Here is an 18,560-nt window from a genome sequence, read left to right on the forward strand (position 1 = left end):
GGAAGAGAAGGTCCCAGATCTCTGTGGCATGTTTGATGAGCAAGCGAGTGCTGACAAGAATGCATGCGAGTGGTTGTTGAGCTGCTGTTGTGGTGTGAGGCTTTTGTCCAAATGGGGGGTGATGTTGGTTCATTAACATTAGTAGGTGTGGATGTGGGTAGTTGCTGCAGGAGAAATGGCAGTGTGTGCATGTGAAAGTTTCTACAGTGGTATGTGGTCCAGTGCGACAGGTCCAGTTTGTGCAAGTGGAGGATTTCTGCGATGTAGCGGTGGGGCTGATCTAACCACAAATTGTTTTTTCGCTTGCTAGTGGTGTGGTCATACCACCCCCACCATTAAGCAAGTCCTGGGAGGGGGAAGACCGTGGGGGGAGGAGGGCAGGGCTAGCAGTGTGGGAAGTGAGGCAGGAAGGAGGTGCGGCAGGAGCAGGGGGAGTCAGGAAGTGGCAGAAAAGAGATTAAGAGGAGTGCAGAGAGAAAGGAGCAGGTGGAGGGAGAGCAGAAGAAACGAGGCGGGAGGGAAGTTTCAGGTGAAGAAGCCAGGTCAGAAAGGGTTTTAACTGGTCAGAGGACTGGTCCAGGTAAATGTGGGTCTGGGCCTAGGCACCTGCTCAATGTGGTCAAGACGTGACTGCCATTAAGTAGGTCCTGAGAGTGGGGAGGAGCGCAGGGGGTGTGGGCTGGGCTAGCAGCGCTGAAAGAGAGGCAGGAAGTAAATGCTGCAGGAGAGCAAGTAATGAACGGGGAAAGCAGGAAGAGACATCGGAGGTGGCAGGTGGGTTTGGGGAGAACGAAGCAGGTACATGGGGTAAATGGGTACAAAGCAAAAAACAGGCAAAGCGATGAGAGTGGCAAAAAGCCAGAATAAAAGCAGCAGAAAAAGGCTAAGAAATGGCACAAAATGTGGCACAGAGAGGTTATGAGTGAAGGTGTAAGGCACAAAGAGTGGGACCGAGAGAGCGAAAGAAGCGTGTATTGCCATAAACCTTCTAACGCCATGTAGGAGTTTCCATCTGCCTGGACCTGTTACTTGCTTCACCATCAGAATGCATATCGGGCTCAGACATTGAACAATAGAACCTAGGTGTAGTTGGGAGAGGGCCATGCTGCCAGGATGGGAGGGATGGAGCTGTTCTCTAACCCAAATACATTTCAAATGGTTTCCTCCAGCACACTAACAAAGGAACTTAACAACAGTGTATTGTCATCCTAGACCACTTGGAGCCTGGGCAGGAGAAAAAAGAGGAAGGCAAGAACTACCCAGAATCAGATATCGAGGGGCTAGATATTTCCACCACTTCAAAAAGATGGCACCAGGTATAAATATTGGACCTTCTGAGTGACTCATTGTTACACTTCTGGTCCTGTAGTTATTGCAGAAGGACTGCCTTGTTCCTCAGAGGACTGTCCTGCTGCTTGAGGCCTGTCTTGTTCCCCAGACGACTGCCCTGATGATTGAGGCCTGCCTTCTTCTTCAGAGGTCCACTGCTACTTGAGGCCTGCCCTGCTCTCTCAGAAGCAAGATTGGACCTGCTCTCTTCATCCTTGGCTAACCTGAGTGACTCAGTTGGCTGACTTTCTTTTCTGAGCAAGAGGGACATAGCGAGCTCCAGAGGCTACCTGCAACTGCCCAGCTGACTTGCTGCACTGGACCTGCAGTTGAATCTGGCTGAGCTCTTCTGGCCTCTGCTGGAGTAAGTTTCTGATCGCCAAGAGATGCCTCCCCAGATCCTGGACCCTTGGCTGGCGTCAGTTGAGTTCCTCCTGAGAAATCCTAAAGTTTTGATCTCTGCACGTTGGACTCTGAGAAGGTAACTTTTTGAGGGGGCTAACCGGTCCCTGTATCCAGCCCGCACTCCATCGCAGTCAGCCTAAACTTGTGACGTTCTCCTTGTCTACTGCGACCAGATACCGACAGTTAGCACTTTCTGCTTCTTGACGCTACTTTACCGTAAACATTTAAAATTGCTTATCTTTGGTTTTCATCAATTAGGTCTCATTTTATTTAATATATTTTACTTAATTACTCTCAGTTGGTGTGGGCTATCGCTTGTGTTGTGTTTTCACATTGTTGCTGATTGTCTGCTGCATACGTTCTTAACACAGTGCCTCTCAGTGAAGCCTGACTGCTTTTGTGCCAGGCTACCAGAGGTTTACCCTGGCAAGGATTGTGGAAGTTGCTTGAGGAGGGTTTACACCCACTTCATTCAGCACACCAATTTCGTACACTTATTATTCTAGTTCTCTAGTATTTCTATCTTTCATAAACTCATCCACCTTTTTTCCTTTCCATGAGACTCTTAAATTGGTTTTGATGAGCTTCTAATATTTTACCTGTGAAGCCTCTGAGGGGAGTTGTGCTTTGTATCTCTCCATGTCATTGGCTGGAGTTTTGGTCAAATGATGAGGTGGATAAACTACATAAGGTATATAGCAAACACAGTGTTAATTTGTTGTAAATGTACACTTTTCTCTACCATTAACAGCTGATGATTCAAGCATGACAATGAGGAATGATTCACACAAATAGATGCAAACACTAGAGATTAACATCCGATGTAAAATCTGCCTTTGTAATTATCTCCGCCTTAGGGATAGTACAATAGACAAAATACCCTGGCTGATATTAAACTTGAGGGACATCCTCCAAATGAAAATTTAGCAATTGTTCCACAAATTAGAGAATAATTTGTTTCCAGATATCTTTACGTCCTGACAAACCTCTTATATTAAATTCATTGTGTCTGTCCCATTACTAACAACTTATTACAGAAACTGTGCATGATCCAATAAAGATAGTAACTGTTTTTTCAATCATTTTGTCATTCATCAGAATCCAGTGTTAACTACTGCTAACATGCCACCTATCTTACCTGTGCATCCGCATCAAGCATGGCAATGTGACGAAGTCTCTAATGCAAGAAAAAAAATCGCACCTGGAAAAAAAGATTTCAGCAGCAGGTAAGCATTTTTCAGATGCTCTTAAAGAGTTACTTTTGCAAGAATTCTTAATTGCTCTTTCATGAATTCCTTTCACAGAATCATAACATATTTTTACTTGCAACCACTAGGCCCACCTTTTCATATAAATCCATATCATAGGTAGTATATCCTCATTAGCTCCAATCTGTCCGATATTGTTATTTGGATGCAAACCCAGTATTTATTTTACACTTTTTTTTGTGAATTCACAAAAATTAACCGGATTACTCATGGGAAGTCGCACATTTTCTTCGGGTCAGTGAGTGCTGGGTGAAATGAACATGCAGATCAAACTGTGGTTTTTTTTCTTAGACCCTTTTTTCTTTTCTGGTGGAGAACCCGCTTTCCATAGATCACTGAGAAATAGGATAAAAGGGGGTTGTAGACTGTTTTACTGCATTTGCATATTCACTTCAGCCATTTAGGGGTTATATATGTAGATACGCTGTCAAATATTTAAATACACACAAAATTACATCTTTTGGGAGGTTTCTATCTATAGAAGTTAATTGAATTCATAGTTTCATTATAAACTTTGTTTTTCATTTGCATATCACGGAGTTGCATTATGTGCAAAATCAGCTCTCCTGCTTTGCCAAGTATGTGTGCTTTTTAGGTCTCGCCTAGCGCAGTGCGCATGCGCTGCTCTAGGAGAGGGGCCTTGGAATCATTTCAGACTTCTAAGAGCCTTCTCCATGTGGTTGTGCCTCCTCCCACACATCCCATTGGCCTTTGCGTGTGGCTTTCAATAATTGAAAGCACGCAAATGGCCAAAGACGGGTGCATGTCCCACCTTTCCTGAAAACTTTCACTCCCATGGCCTAGGGGTTTCGGGAGCGTGCAGGGTGCCATCTGTTCTGGATCAGGTTTCTAATTAGCTTTCACTTTCGCGTGCAGCGGTAAGCATGAGTGCAGCTTTTTGTAGACCTCTCCAGTCGTACAGGATGGTCCGAATACATCGTTCAGCGAATTCATTTAAAATATTTTTTTTTCCTCCTGAGATTGCAGTTAGGTTTAAACACGTTCACATGCGTAAACATTATTCATTACATAGTACTGGCAGATATTTGAATTCAGTTCTGACAATGCACTTTGCTTTATTGGTGTTGGCAGCTGTGCTTATGTTGTTAGGAAAAGCCAGTCACTTGCCGAGCAGTGCTCTTATTGCACTTCCTTAAAAATGCTGTGTGTGGGCGGGCTGCCAATATTGTCGTCTTGGTGGACACTGTCATCTGGAGACTTTGCGGCCAAAGTGAAACCGTGCGTTGAAGTACTTACGCATTGAACTGAAATCAGTACGGAAAGTTTCTTGTGCACAAGTCGCGATTAAGGTAAAGGGTTATTATACTAGTATGTGCGTTTATAACGCTTGCCCCTGCTGCAGTTACTTGTGTATGGGGTTTACCTACTCTGTGAAAGGGAGGTCGGTGTTCCTGTAATTTCTATTGCTTATGAAGTAAACAGATGCAACACCCCTTCAGCTGTGATTACGAAATGAGGCACGTGCGATTTGTTGGGGGCAGCCGAATTAAATGGTGAATGGGATTGTTACTTACAATGCGTACTACGTTGGCTTTTAACGTCTTTTTGTGAGAGGTACGTTTTCATCACCACTGGAGATTTGACTTGTTTTCTTTTTTTTATTGACTAAGTAGATTCCCCTATTTAGTGTTTTTTGTAATTTTTTCCCCGTACTCAGTAGATTTGTGCCCCATTTCAAGAGGGCTGCCGGGCGCGGGCGTCGCTTTTCCTTCTGAGTTATCCCCAACCCTGTGCATGGGCTGTGCGGTATTAGACGCAGCTCCATCGGGTGGCGGCTGTTCCGCCAGCCGGACACAAAATGGAGGCGGTGCCGTCAATGTGGAGTGAATCACCCCGCTGACATGCAGCGGGGTCTTAGCACAGAGAACTGTTTCTACATTTCACTATGCCGTGCGGTCATGACAGCTGTCAAAAGAAAAGGGCGCAATTTAAAATCAAAACAAAAAATAATAATTGGTTATTTCATAGCATTTTTACGAAGTTCTCTCACAATGTTTCTCTATTCTGTGTAAGTCAGTGAGCGCCGCAATTCTCCCGCCTTTCATCAGTAAATGCCCTTCTTCACTATTAACAAAGAATGCTAAGAATACTTGCCTTTTTCATTAAATTACAAAGGATAGTAGTTAACGTAAAATAATTCTTTACAGCTATATATTCTGCAGACCCTTTCCCAACATATATTCCATACAGTGAATAAATGACAATATATACTGTGGCAGCTCTACGTGGATTGACTCAAGATCGTTTCCCATAAAGTAAACATATTTTTTTCCTAGAAGCTTCTGCTCTGCAGCCCTCTCCGCCCCATTTCTTATTTCCCACTGACCTTTAATCAAGGCGAGAAACAATTTGAACCTCCTGCACATAGGGCTATTCAAGCCAATCAGTCAAAGAAAACAAGGTGATGGTTTGTATGCTTAGATTAATCTCAACCACTGGCGAGCGTGTGGGGCCTCATTCCAGTGCATTGTTTTTCGCCCATCCATGCAATTCAATACTGACCCGGCTTTTTAGGGGGACAGTCCACCCCGAGGCACCCTCTGTAAGGGAACATAAGAAACCCAAGACCGTTTACGGCATCGTTAGTAGAGTGCAGCGTGAGTCCTATGGCATAGCGAGTGCGGGAGCTGCTTCTTGCCCTACCCGTCGGACTTAGGACACTGGCTGCACCAAAAAAAAATAAGGTGATGGAGAGAATGCTCAACTTAATCTCGGCCACAGGCGATTGCTTGAGGCTGCTTTCCAGGTCATAGTTTTTACCCACCGTGCCATGTCACTCTAGACGTGGTCCATGCCTAACTACAAATACCCTTCCAGAAGGGAACGAAGGAATACCCGATCAGTTTGGGCATATTGCTGACTTGCACACTTAATTTAACACACAAAAATAAAAGATGGTACACTTTTTTTCTGCATCCCCACAGAATACTCATTCTTTTCATTTTCCCAATTAAAGCCACAAACAATCAACACATGCATTCTCTTCATCAGTTGAAAAATGAATCACAAGTGTTCATTCTTAAAATAATACACTGGCAACCATGGCCATTCCGGATCACCACATTTTTGGGAAATTGGCCAATGCGTTGTGCTGCACTATTCCCAAAGGCAAGTCATTCTAACTCCAGCAACACCATCCCACCAAGGATGTGGTCAGCTGAATTCCTTATTCTGGATTTCACCAAGAGAAGTAAAAACAAGCATTGGCATAGCCAATAGGTTTCGCCTTTGGGACCTTATAAGTGTTTAGCCATGCAACAGTTGATGTTGTTGCACCAAGGATATTGCGCTGTATAACTAAATACTTATAAGGTCCCAAAAGCGAGACATATTGGCTATGCCAATCTTGTTAGTTCTGGCTTCAGTCAACTTGCTCTAGTTGTCAGCAAAATACACCATAAATGACGTACTAAAAGGAGCCTTGAGCCCGCCTTCGTCAGCTATTGGCTTCTTTGGATACGCCTCATTCAAGCACTGGATATTAATGGGCTTGTTAGCTGTGTTTTGGGTCAGCCCAAACACGGTTCTTTGTAGTGTAAATTAGTTATGAGTAAAATGTGGTTATTGCTTTGAGTTTTTTAGTGTTTTCTGCTTGCAAACAGTTTTGTAATGTTATGCTTCTGACTCTGGCAGCATGACGTACAGTAACGTTTTTAGTATTTGAAGCTCCTGCCTTCAAGTCCCCACGCAACTGTGAACAAGAGAAAAAGTTGACTCGCTCATCATTATCGTGGCATGCAAAAGCTCTCCTTGAATTAAAAGAGGAATCCATTCTTTTAGGACGACTCCCCCATCAATGAGATGACACAGTCGTAGATGTGGAGTTGCACTTTGTAATCCGGCATCCCATTCAATAATGAGTGGCATTATTTTTCCTGTGTCTCACTGTGTGTGCCTCGGTCCTGAGCAGCCTCTCTTTTCATTGCCTGGTGGCGTATCTGCTGCTTTCCGGAATCCTTATGTAACATGCAGAGCACCTAGAATCCCTTTTAGTTGCAGTGGGGCTGCTCAGTCCACATTACCTCACTACAGTAATGCCCATTTCCTTTACTGCAGCTGACATTGGTCGGAAGCTAGTTGAGAGCATCAGGGCCTAGGGTGCAGGTCCTAGCATATTAACTTGCTCTTTCCTCTAGATCACCTTTTCCTCTGCTCATTTGACAGTTAGTTTTCTGAAATTTCTCTTTGCACGAGAATGTGTAGCACGTATTTGATGTCACAGAGGGATACATATACATGAAGCATTTATGATGCTGCAAATCGCATATATCAGCGGACGTGCACCACTGAACAGTTCCGTATCACTAAAGTTCCTTTTTCTTTGCAATTGTTGTTCGTGGAGATCCATACTGATTAACCCTTTCGCTGCTGGCCTCCCCCACCCCTCAAGCATGCCAAGCATTTTTGTTTGGTTATTTGGGATAGTTTGCGCTTAGGCCCCTGTAACTTTTTGTCCACATAAGTTATCCATGCCAAATTTGCATCCTTTTCTTTCCACATCCTGAGGATTATAAAGATACATACCAAGGGTTTGTGGATTGCTCTGGAGGGGACTGAGAAATTAGTCAAAATACAGAAAAAGTTAAATTTTGGGGGGAAACATGTGCTGCAGAAGAAAGTGCCTGGTTCTTTCCCTGCAAATGGTATCAGTGAAGTGTTTGCAGTGCTAAAATCACCATCTTCCCAGCTTTCAGGCACAGGTAGACTATTGTAAGAAAACCAACATTTTCTACACAGTTTTGGCATTTTACTGGGGCATGACCTATCTTTTCTATTTTTTTTTGTGCTTTCAACCTCCTTCTAGTTAGTGATAGAAATGGGTGTAAAGCCAATAATGAAAAACTATACATTTCTGAAAAGTAGACACAATTCTGAATTCAGCAAAGGTTCATTTGTGTAGATCCTTCAGTTTATTTTTTATAGAAACTAACAGTTGAAATATAGGAATATTGAAATTGAGTTGAAAATCAGCCATTTGTGCCTACATTTTCACCTGTAACTTCTGCTAAGTGTGGCAGATTGAACGTTATGACCGCTGGGCCCTTTTTTTTGCAGGGATATATAGGGCTTGATGGTTCACCAAGAACCTGAGGTACCCAGAGCCAATAACTGAGCAGCGCCTTGCAATTGTTTTTCATTGTGTACAGGGTATACAACAATTCATCTGGTAAAATATAAAGAGTGGAAAATAGGTACCAAGGAAACCTATGTATTTCTGAACAAAATATGGAGTTTAGAGGCAGTGCTTATATGCACATCTCCAAATGCATGGTAATTAAAGAGCATTTTTCAAAATGACTTCTTTTTTTACACATTGTCTTACATTTTTTGAAAGGCAGAAATGCATAGAAATTCAATTGTTATTAACACTTGTTCTACCATTCTGTGTTTCCCTAAGTCTCCTGATAAAAATGGTACCTCACTTGTGTGGGTAGCCTAGTGCCCGCGACAGGTAACAGTCCAAAACACAACATGGACACATCACATTTTTCCAGTGAAAACTGACTCTTTTTTCGCAATGTGCCTAGCTGTAAATTTGGAACCTTAGCTCAGCAAGCACCAAGGGAAACCAAGCAAACCTGTACATTTTTGAAGAATAGATACCCAGGGGAATCCCGGATGGGGTGACTTGTGTGGCTCTCACCAGGTTCTGTTACCCAGGAGCCTCCTTTGCAAAAAGAGGTTGTTTTGTGATACATAGGAGGCACCTGGAATTTTGTTCCTGGGTTTGGCCACCATCTAGGTAAGCCTACCAAACCCAGACATTTCTGAAAACTAGACACCCCGGGGAGTCCAGGGAGGTGTGCCATGAGTGGATCCCCCATCGTTTTCTTACTCAGAATCCCCGGCAAACCTCAAATGTAGGTAAAAACACATTTTCCTCACATTTCTGGGTGGGAGCAGCATGCCGGCACAAATTTCCTACTACCCGACATTGCCCTCTGTTTCCCGATAAACAGGATATCTCACTTGTGTTTGTGCCCAAAGCAGAGTCATCCTTAAAACATATATGATGAGAAATTGAGGGGGAAACCAAAGCACATCCATAAGGGCAGTTTTTTAAATACATTTTTAGGCTGACTCTGCTTTGGGCACCCACACAAGTGAGGTATCATTTTTCTCAGGAGATCAAGGGGAAAGCTGGGTGGTAGGAAATTTGTGCCGGTGCAGTGATCCTTCAACTTTCCCACACAGACATGTGAGAAAAACTTGACTTTTTAGCAGAATTCAATGTTTGAAGTGGATTCTGGGTAAGAAAATGTTTGGGGATCCACGCAAGCCCGATCGCCAGCCCAGCGACAGTCCTTCCACACCGCCAGCCAAGCACCATCCAATGCACAACGCCATCCAAGTGCGAGTCCACACACACCGCCAGGCAAGCGCTAGTCCAGACAAACCGCTACCAAACACTAGTCCACACACACTACCAGCCAAGCACAAGCCCACACACACCACCAGCAAAATGCCAGTACACACACCACACACAGCCAACCAAATGCCAGTACATGCAGACCATCAGCCGAACTCCAGTTCTCACACACACACACACACACACACACACACACACACACACTCTCTCTCTCTCTCTCTTTCTCTCTCTCTCTCTCTCTCTCTCTCTCTCACACACACACACACACACTCTCTCTTTCCCTGTTATCTAGTGTTTTTTCCCCCTTGGGGGCAGATTAGCCTTAACATATGGCTGATCTGCCCCCTAAGGGGGGCAGATACTGCTAAAATGTGTGTCTAAAAAAAGGGAGCAACACTTGACTAAGGGGCCGTTCCCTGACATGCCAGTAAAGATATCCCTGGTACCTATTGGGCTTTCTGCTCCCTCCCAGGGGCAGATCGGGAGTAGTAACCACCATCTGTCCCTTGGTGGGGGCAGAAAGACTTTGCCCATGGGTTTTTTGAGGGGGCTTCGGCATGCCCATTCTTAGATGCCCCACCCCTACACAAAGTAAAAATAGTCCCTGGTGCCCAGTGGGTTTTCTGCCCCCTGGGGGGCATATTGGGGGCTATCACTGCAATATGCCCTCCTGGGGGGGGGGGCAACAGAAAGTTTGTGCACATTTCTTTAGGTGTTGGGAGGCATGGCATGCCCATTCTGAGCGGCCCCTACTCCTCTCTTATTAAAAACAAAAATCCATGGTGTCTAGTGGACTTTCGGCCTCCCCACCCCTCAGAGGCAGATCGGGGGTAATAACCCCCATCTGTCCATCGGGAGCAGCAGAAAAACTCTCCCTTTTGGTTTTGAGGGGGAAGGGGGAATTGGCATGCCCATTTTGGGCAGCCCCCTACCTCTACATATTAAAAAAATAATCCCTAGTTGCTAGTGGGCTGTCTGCCCCGGGTGTGGGGTAGCATTAGCATGCGCATTCTGGGCAGCCAACCTTCCAAAAAGGTGACTAAGCCCATGCAAACCGTTTGGTTACTAGCATGGGGGAAACAATATGTTTTCTTAAAATAGCCCCCACCCAAAAGGTCCCTTGGTGGCATGCTTCATCATAGGGTTCTCCCCACCCCGCTGCGGGACGGGGTGTGCTACGACCGACGGATACGTGGGAGCACTTTTAAGTGAAGTGAAGCATGTAGGTAGTGAAAGTGAAATGAGCCGATCTGCTCATTTCAGTTTCACTTAGTTTAATGACGTCAGTGTGCCATGCCCGCCGATCGTCGTTACACTGAGAAAATAAAATGGTAAAAGCTGTTGCCCAGCTCCCGAGTCTGAAAAAAAGGAAATCACTCTGCTGTTTACAGCAGAGGAATTTGGTGCTCATGTGTAGAGGATAGAATGGTCCAATCCTCAGCACACGACCACCGTGGCTTATGACGGAACCATTCCATCATGCACATGGAAGGACTTAAGACACAGCAGACTGGCGACATAGAGGCTTCCTTTCTTGTAGTGAGGATCAGTGAATGATGATGCAAATACGAACATGCATTAATTCTGACTGAGTGATGGGGAAAATCTGGCCCAGCAGCCAAAGTGGTGAAACTCTGAATATGCACTCTGGACTACTAGGGTATGGTGCAAAGTGCATTCTAGGCTGTGAAAAACAGGGGGAACTCCAAGAGCACACAAATGTCGCTGTTCAACCGCATCTCCATCCTTCGTGTACACTCTCTAAGCCTAGGCAGTGAACTCCGCTCGTGGAGTTTGCGGAGTTTTCCGCACTTCACGCTACGCAGAGCTTGCAGAGTTCCCAAAAACTCCCCTCTGTGTAGTGGAGCAGAGTTTTTTTCCTCACTCACTTTTGTCAACGTCAAGTTGGCGATGGCAAGCGAGGAAAATCTACCTCCTGGTGAGATTTTTTCACGATCATGATCATCAGCATCAAGTTCGCGAGCGTGGAAAATCAACCTCCCGGCGAGATTTCTCAACGCGGGCTGTCAGATTTCTCATTGCGAGTGATTGCGTCCGCTCGCGACCACTAGCGTCGAGAAACAGTCTGTTCGCGTTGAGAAAGCTGCCGCTCGAATAAAAATCTACCGCTTAGCGGGAACTCCGGAAACTCTGCCCAGGCTTAACACTCTCACCCAGGCATACAGCCATTCGCTCACTTATTTTTCCATTCATTGAGTCACTGATACAGTAATTTTTCTGTGTTCTTTCTTGTTCATTAATTCACTTCCCTTTCTCACTGTCATTCTTCCTCTCAATCATACAAATTCTTATTATTGAAAACATATAGGAAAGCCAAATGAATTGGCTTTGCCAATTTGTGTTTCTGCATCAAGGAACATTAAATTAAACCCATAAATGCTAAATATTTCTCACCTGCCCTCAGCAAATCCCGAAACAGTATAATGTACTCACTCAGTCCTCTATCCATGCTGTCTCCAATACATTCATCCATCTCTATATCACTATTCATCCAACCATCTATTGGCCCAATCCCACTTTCCCTCATGCATATTTAGCAATGAAAAAGTACTGTCTGAAAGAGAAAGTTAGTTATAGATACCTTACCTTTAGAATTGCCCACAGGCATCAGACTGGATCCGGAGAATTTTTTCTTAGCAGTACCCCTGGGCGTCAGTCGACTCTGCGCCCGTCATGGGCGTTGTGGTCGCCGGAATGACGTCGCGGTGTCTACTTAGATGCCGCCCCTGCGCACTGACTTCTGTTCTTTCTTGTTCCGTGCCAGCCTAGCGTAGATCCGGAGAGAGCTACCCATTTACTCACTTTTTGACTAAACTTTTTAAAAGTTTTGTTGACTTCTTTCCCGAGTCTTCAACTCCTGGTGCGCAAGGGATGTCCCATGGTTAGACCGGATTCAAGCCTTGTGAGGCCTGTCACAGCTGATGTCTGTGATGGACCCGCACCTCGTGTGTCTTTGGTGTCTGGAGCACGACCATGACCCGAAGTCGTGCTACGACTGCCGGGCCATGAATCCGAAGTCTTTGCAGGAGCAGTCCCAAAAGCTCTTGGAGGCCTGGTGGTTGGCTCTGCGTCGCTCCCTGTCTTGTTCAAGAGGGAAGTCTGGAGACTGCTCGCAGAGCCCTCACACCTCGTCCCATTCCAAGTCTTCAAAATCCTCGGGTAAGTCAAAGCACAAGAAGGCAAAGAAGGACCTTTGCTCTTTGCCTTCTCCCTGTCGGTTGACTGGCAGAGCCAGTCGAGGGTCCCGGGCCTAGGGCCTGGATCCAGATCGACACCGGTTGATCTTACCCGACCGTTCCCAGTGCTGATCCAGATGATGACACCCCCATCCTCACTCCTGAGATGAACCCGGAGCCGGACCAACGCCGGTCGACGTTGAATCCAAAGCTGGAGGGTACTTTTGTTCCCCTGTTCATCCCTGGTGTTCCCTATCGCCCAGAAGGTGGTGATGAGGATTGGGAGGGGCCGCTGGACCCTTTGGCAGATCAGCTTGAAGAGCCGGGCGTGAGAGAGGACCTGGGTGATGCCAGTGGTCTGGACACTTCTCCAGACCTTGACATGCTTTCTCCCCCTACCGTGGCAATGAAGGAGGGAGTGTCTTATGCTGTGGTGGTGCGAGGGGCCGCCGGGCCTTTAGTGGCGTTCAGGACTAATCTACTGACAGAGGTGCTTAAGCCTGCGGCAGCCTCCTCTGGACACCTTCTGCCCCTCAACAAAACCTTCTCTGATGTCCTTCTGGGCACCGGGTCCAAGCCCGGCATGGGTGCTCCTGTGGAAAGGACGACTGCCCGCCACCACCGCCTGGCTCTGGGCGACCAGTTTTCCTCACCCAACACCCTTTCCCCGAGAGCTTGGTGGTCCAAGCTTCTTCTCCAAGGGCGCATTCCCTTCTACTCCCCCAGACAGGGAATCCAAGAAACTGGATCATCTTGGGAAGCGCATGTTCTCTTCCTCCAGTTTGGCACTGCGGTCCGGGAATACTGCTTGCCGCTTGGGCCGATACTTCCATAGTATCTGGGATACGGTAGCCCAAGTGCTGCCCCAGTCAGAGTCCCGGACCGTGGCAGATGGGAGAGATGCAGCGAAGTTCACTATTCGATGTGGACTGGATACAACAGACTCACTGGGCAGAACGATTGCCACGTCGGTACCCCTTTGGCACTACGCCTGGTTGAGGACTTCTGGCTTTTTGGGGGATGTTCAGTCAACCTTGCTGGACATGCCCTTCTATGTCAGTCGCCTTTTTGGCAACAAGGCAGATTCGGCTCTGGAGAACTTTAATGATTCTTGTGCTACAGCCAGATCCTTGGGCCTCGCTGTGTCTCCCCGTCCACCCCAGTCTGCTTTTCGCCCCCTTTTGTGATAACGGAAGGGGCACCCCCTTACGTCCGGCCCAGTCTAGACACCGGTTCACGCAAGCTACCGAGCCTCTAAATGGCCGCGGATGTGGGACCCAGCGACCTCGTGGGTCTGGGAGCCAGTGGGCTGGCCCGTCCACCCTTTCACACCCTGCAGCAGCCTCCAAACCCTCCTAGTCCGACCCTACAGGACCATCATCGGCCCGTGGATGGCAGGATTCACCATCGCCTCCCCTACTGGCAATCCATCGCGTCGGACTAGTGGGTTTTTGCAAATAGTCAGAAGTGGCTACTCCCTCCCCTTCGAGACTTCCCCTCCTTCAATGCCACCGTCTTTTGATCACATGTCCGAGGATCATTTCAGCGCTTCTCTGCTAGGGAGATATCAAAAGGGTCCATGCACCAGAAGTAGGTCGTGGTTGCTATTCCCGCTACTTTCAGCTGCCCTGCGTCCTATCGTAGACCTCAGGGCCCTCAACCACTTCCTCTGGAAGGAGAAGATGAAAATGCTCACGTTGGCTAACGTCCTGTCTGCTCTCGACCCTGGAAACCGGATGGTGGCATTGGACTTGCAGGACTCCTATTTCCATTTTTCCGTCCTGACAGCCCACATACGCTATCTCTGGTTCATGGTAGGCCACAAGCGTTTTCAGTTCACATTGCTCCCCTTCAGCCTTACCAGTGCCCCCGAGTGTTCACGAAAGTGATGGCGGTGGTCGCAGCTCATCCGCACAGATCAGGGATTCCAGTCTTCCCCTATCGAATAGTACTCATTACAACGCAAACATTTACAACGCATACCTTTACTACGCAGTTTTTAAGTCGCAACAGCCATTACAATGCATGATTTTACATCGCATGCCACCACAACGCATTTTTAGAAACTACATTTAAAACGCATTCCATTACATCGCATTAAACCATTACAATGCATACCATTACAACGCATACCATTACATTGCAGGTAAGGTAAGTGTTGGACAGTGTAGGGGTAAAAATTACTATTCCCACTCCGGTGAGTGCAACAGTAGGGTAAGTGTTGGATAGTGTAGGGGTAAAAATTACTATTCCCACTCCAGTGAGTGCAACAGTAGGGTAAATGTTGGATAGTGTAGGGATAAAAATTACTATTCCCACTCCAGTGTGTGCAATAGTTAGTTAAGTGTTGGATAGTGTAAGGGTAAAAACTATGCGTTGTAATGGTATGTGTTGTAATGGTATGCGTTGTAGTGACATGCGTTGTAAAGGTAGTGCGATGTAATGACTGCATTGTAAAGGTTGTTTCCCCCCCTCTCTATGACTGGCTATTGAAAGCGGACTATCCCCAGGCTGTCTTCTCCCACCTCCAGACTACGGCGGACCTCCTGCACTCGCTGGGGCTCTATCAACGTGCCAAAGGCACACCTGTCTCCCTCTCAGACGCTCCCTTTCATCTGAGCTGTTCTGGACACAGTGCAGTTTTGGGCCTACCCTCCCGAGCAGCGAATCCAGGATATTCAGGCTATAATACCAATGTTTTAGCCTTTGTCCCAGATTTTGGTGAGAATGACCTTGTGGCTGCTGGGCCTCATTGCTTCCTGCATCCTGCTGGTAGATCATGCCAGATGGCATTTGCGGGCTCTGCAATGGGACCTGAAGTGCCAGTGGGCGCAGCACCAGGGGGATCTTTCCAACTACTTCCAGATCTCGAAGGGAACTGCACAACTATTACAGTGGTGGCTAACGAACCAGACTTGGGTCAAAGGCAGATCCCTCTCCCTTCCCTCATCAGATCTCACAGTGGTGACAGATGCGTAACTTCCAGTATGGGGCGGCATCTGGGAGAGGCGGAGATCAGAGGCATCTGGTCTCCAGCAGAGTCTGGGCTCCATATTAACCTGCTGGAGCTTCTGGTGATCTGCCTGGCACTGAAAGCATTCCCTCTCTCAAAGGGAAAGTGGTGCAGGTGTTCACCGACAACACCACCGCCCTGTGGTACTGCAACTCTTCGCCTCTGGACATGACTGGAATATCAGGGCATGACCCTGGCGGTTCAACACCTGGCAGGTTCTATGAACGCCAGGGCAGGCAAACTCAGCCATCGGTGCCTTGTGGATCACGAATGGCGTCTTCACTCGGAGGTGGTGTAAGGTCTCTTTCAGTGGTGGGTAGAGCTTTGGATAGATCTGTTTGCCACCGAAAAGAACGCGCAATGTTAGCAGTTCAGCGTTGGAGTTTCCAAGGCAGCACTCGCTCAGCAACGCTTTTCGTCACAAGTAGAGTTGTGGCCTCCTGTACACCTTTCCGCCTGTACCACTTCTGCCCCGAGTGCTGACGAAGATCAAGCGCGACTGGGCCCAAGTCATTATTGTGGCTCTGAACTGGTCACAAAGAGTCTGGTACCTCGAGCTCCTGAGCATGGCCATCGATCCTCTGATCAGACTGCCTCTTCGGGAGGATCTTATACTTCACCCGAACCTGTCCAGCCTCCACCTCCTTGCGTGGAGATTGAGCGGCAACAGTTGACAGCTTTTGTTCTTCCACCCAAAGTTTGTAATGCCATCTTGGCTGCCAGGTGTCCCTCCACTAAAACGGTATATGCCTTTAGATGGAATAAGTTTGTGGCATGGTGCACAGCAAAGGCTGTGGATCCCCTTTCTGCCGCTCTTTTGGAGGTTCTCTTGTATATACTTTCTTTGGCCCAGCAGGGTTCCGCTCTGGGCACTCTTAAAGGCTATCTTGCTACTATCTCTACTTTTCTTCGGCTGCCAGATCAGCCATCCTTATTCAAGTCTCCTATTGTAAATAGATTATTTAAGGGCATCACTCATCTCTTTCATCCATCTCCTTTCATAATGCCCCAGTGGGACTTGAATCTTGTTCTCACATACCTTATGTGTGCTCCCTTCGAGGCTCTTCACAACTGTCCTCTCAGGCTCCTTACTCTGAAAATTGCCTTGCTTGTTGCCATCACTTCTGCTCGCTGAGTGAGTGAGCTTGAAGCTCTATCTTCTAAGCCTCCTTTCTTCTCTTTGCATCCGGACCAAGTGGTGCTTAGGACGAGGCCCTTGTTCCTTCCTAAAGTGGTTACACCTTTTCACAAAGGAAAAACGATCACTTGCCTACGTTTTTCCCACCTCCGCACCCTTCCAAGTAGAAGGAGAGACTCCACCGTCTGGACTCAAATCGTGTGCTGCCCTTCTACCTTGATCTCACAAAAAGATTTTCGGGCGGATGATCAACTCTTCGTTGGCCATGTGGGTGCCAAGAAAGGTCCAGCTGTCCAAAAGCATACCATCTCTCGTTGGGTTGTCCTTTGTATTGAAGTCTGTTACGTTTTAGCGAAAAAGGAACCTCCAGTGGGGCTGCGTGCTCATTCCACTAGTGCTACTGAGGAAATACGAATTTTGTGATCAGTTATGTCCCCTATCGTAGACCCCAACGGCTCCATGTGCATGCTATAAGTACATGTATGTTTCCCTCCAGTTCCAGTTTTGAAGACGCAAATACATGTGCGTCCACCGTCAACATGTCCTCTTTCAGATCCACCATGAATGGGTCAGATATTCCATTCCTAAGTATGAAAGGCCACCGACTTTATGTGGTTCACTTTCCACATTTTACAGATTCAGGCGAGTAGGCCCTGAATTCTGCCATCAAGCCTTTCCTGCTTTCTGCCTCTGGAAGCTCCAGCCCGAGCCTGCATCTGTATCCATGAACTTTGTCCTACTCCCTGCGCGGCTAACGGTGCCTGATCCAGCCTGTTGCCTGCCAAAAACTGTATTTCACCTTCAAGATTATCTGCTCCGCTCCTCATCTGATGCATTCCTGTCTAGTAGTTTAGGTAAACATTCCTCCAAGCTACTGTGCAAAGAGGCCAGGCCTCACTGTCCTCGTGCAAATAATTCATAGCCCCTGTTACCATGGAAGATTCCTGCCCCCTCGCATCTCATGTAGACACTTAGACGCTCGTACACGCACTAACAGTCAGTATAGAATAGATTCCGTCCGAGAGACCTTTCCTTTTGGATAATACAGTTCTTTAAACATAAGATATTAGATATGATTTGGGATTAGGTTGACATGACCCCTCAGACTTCTGTCTCCACATGTAGAGCTAAATGTCAAGTCCCCTTCACCCTCTAGTTGCACGTCAATCACACGTCATGCGGCTGCGCGCGCATCTCTGCCAAATATTTCTGCTGACATTGCAGGATTCTCTTATGGATCCACCCACTTGTGACATCATGTATAATGACGTTTTCTAAGTTACGCCTATATGTCCGCCTTTTTTAGTTACGTATGCCTATTTTATCTGTATTATCAGCTGTTACGCCTCTTGCATCTGTCTCAATATAATGCTTTCCATATAAAAATAGTACCGGTAATGAAATATTTACCACAGAAATTGGCGCCCGAACAGGGACACTTTCTCATCTCACGCGCCGGAGGTGCGTTGCAGGCCCGGTCTCCTGCCACAGCTGAACGGACAAAAACGCGTACCTGCAGGATTTCCTGTATCTCCCTCCGGCCAAGCGGGGGTGACTGAGGCTGCGATCAACACCCAGACGAGGCGGTGAGAAGTGCGAAGTATCCCGACCAGAGCCTAGCTGAGAGAGCAAAATCCGAGGTATACAGAGGCCCACCAGGTTCCGAAGTTCCGAGTCCAGTCGAGTCGAGTCCAGTCCGGTCCAGTTTCAGTTCAGTTCCGAGGCCTTCCGTTCCGCGCTACCCGGTGAGTACCATTGCCGGGGAGGCATTTAAACGTGCACATAGTCTGTGCCGGTCAAGACGGGTTTGGGTACACAA

At 47.1% G+C, this 18,560-nt stretch overlaps 1 protein-coding gene across 1 annotated transcript in view; it reads left to right on the forward strand.

The window, feature by feature from the left end:
- Positions 1 to 18,560, forward strand: part of LRRIQ1 (leucine rich repeats and IQ motif containing 1) — a 1,142,626-nt gene that overhangs the window by 653,478 nt on the left and 470,588 nt on the right. Inside the window, exon 19 of the mRNA XM_085653925.1 lies at positions 2,833 to 2,960. Coding sequence (XP_085510051.1) covers positions 2,833 to 2,960 — 128 coding nt within the window. The remainder of the gene's footprint in view (positions 1 to 2,832; positions 2,961 to 18,560) is intronic.

This window comes from Triturus cristatus, chromosome 4_1 (assembly GCF_964204655.1).
Source record: "Triturus cristatus chromosome 4_1, aTriCri1.1, whole genome shotgun sequence".
Lineage (NCBI taxonomy): Eukaryota > Metazoa > Chordata > Amphibia > Caudata > Salamandridae > Triturus > Triturus cristatus.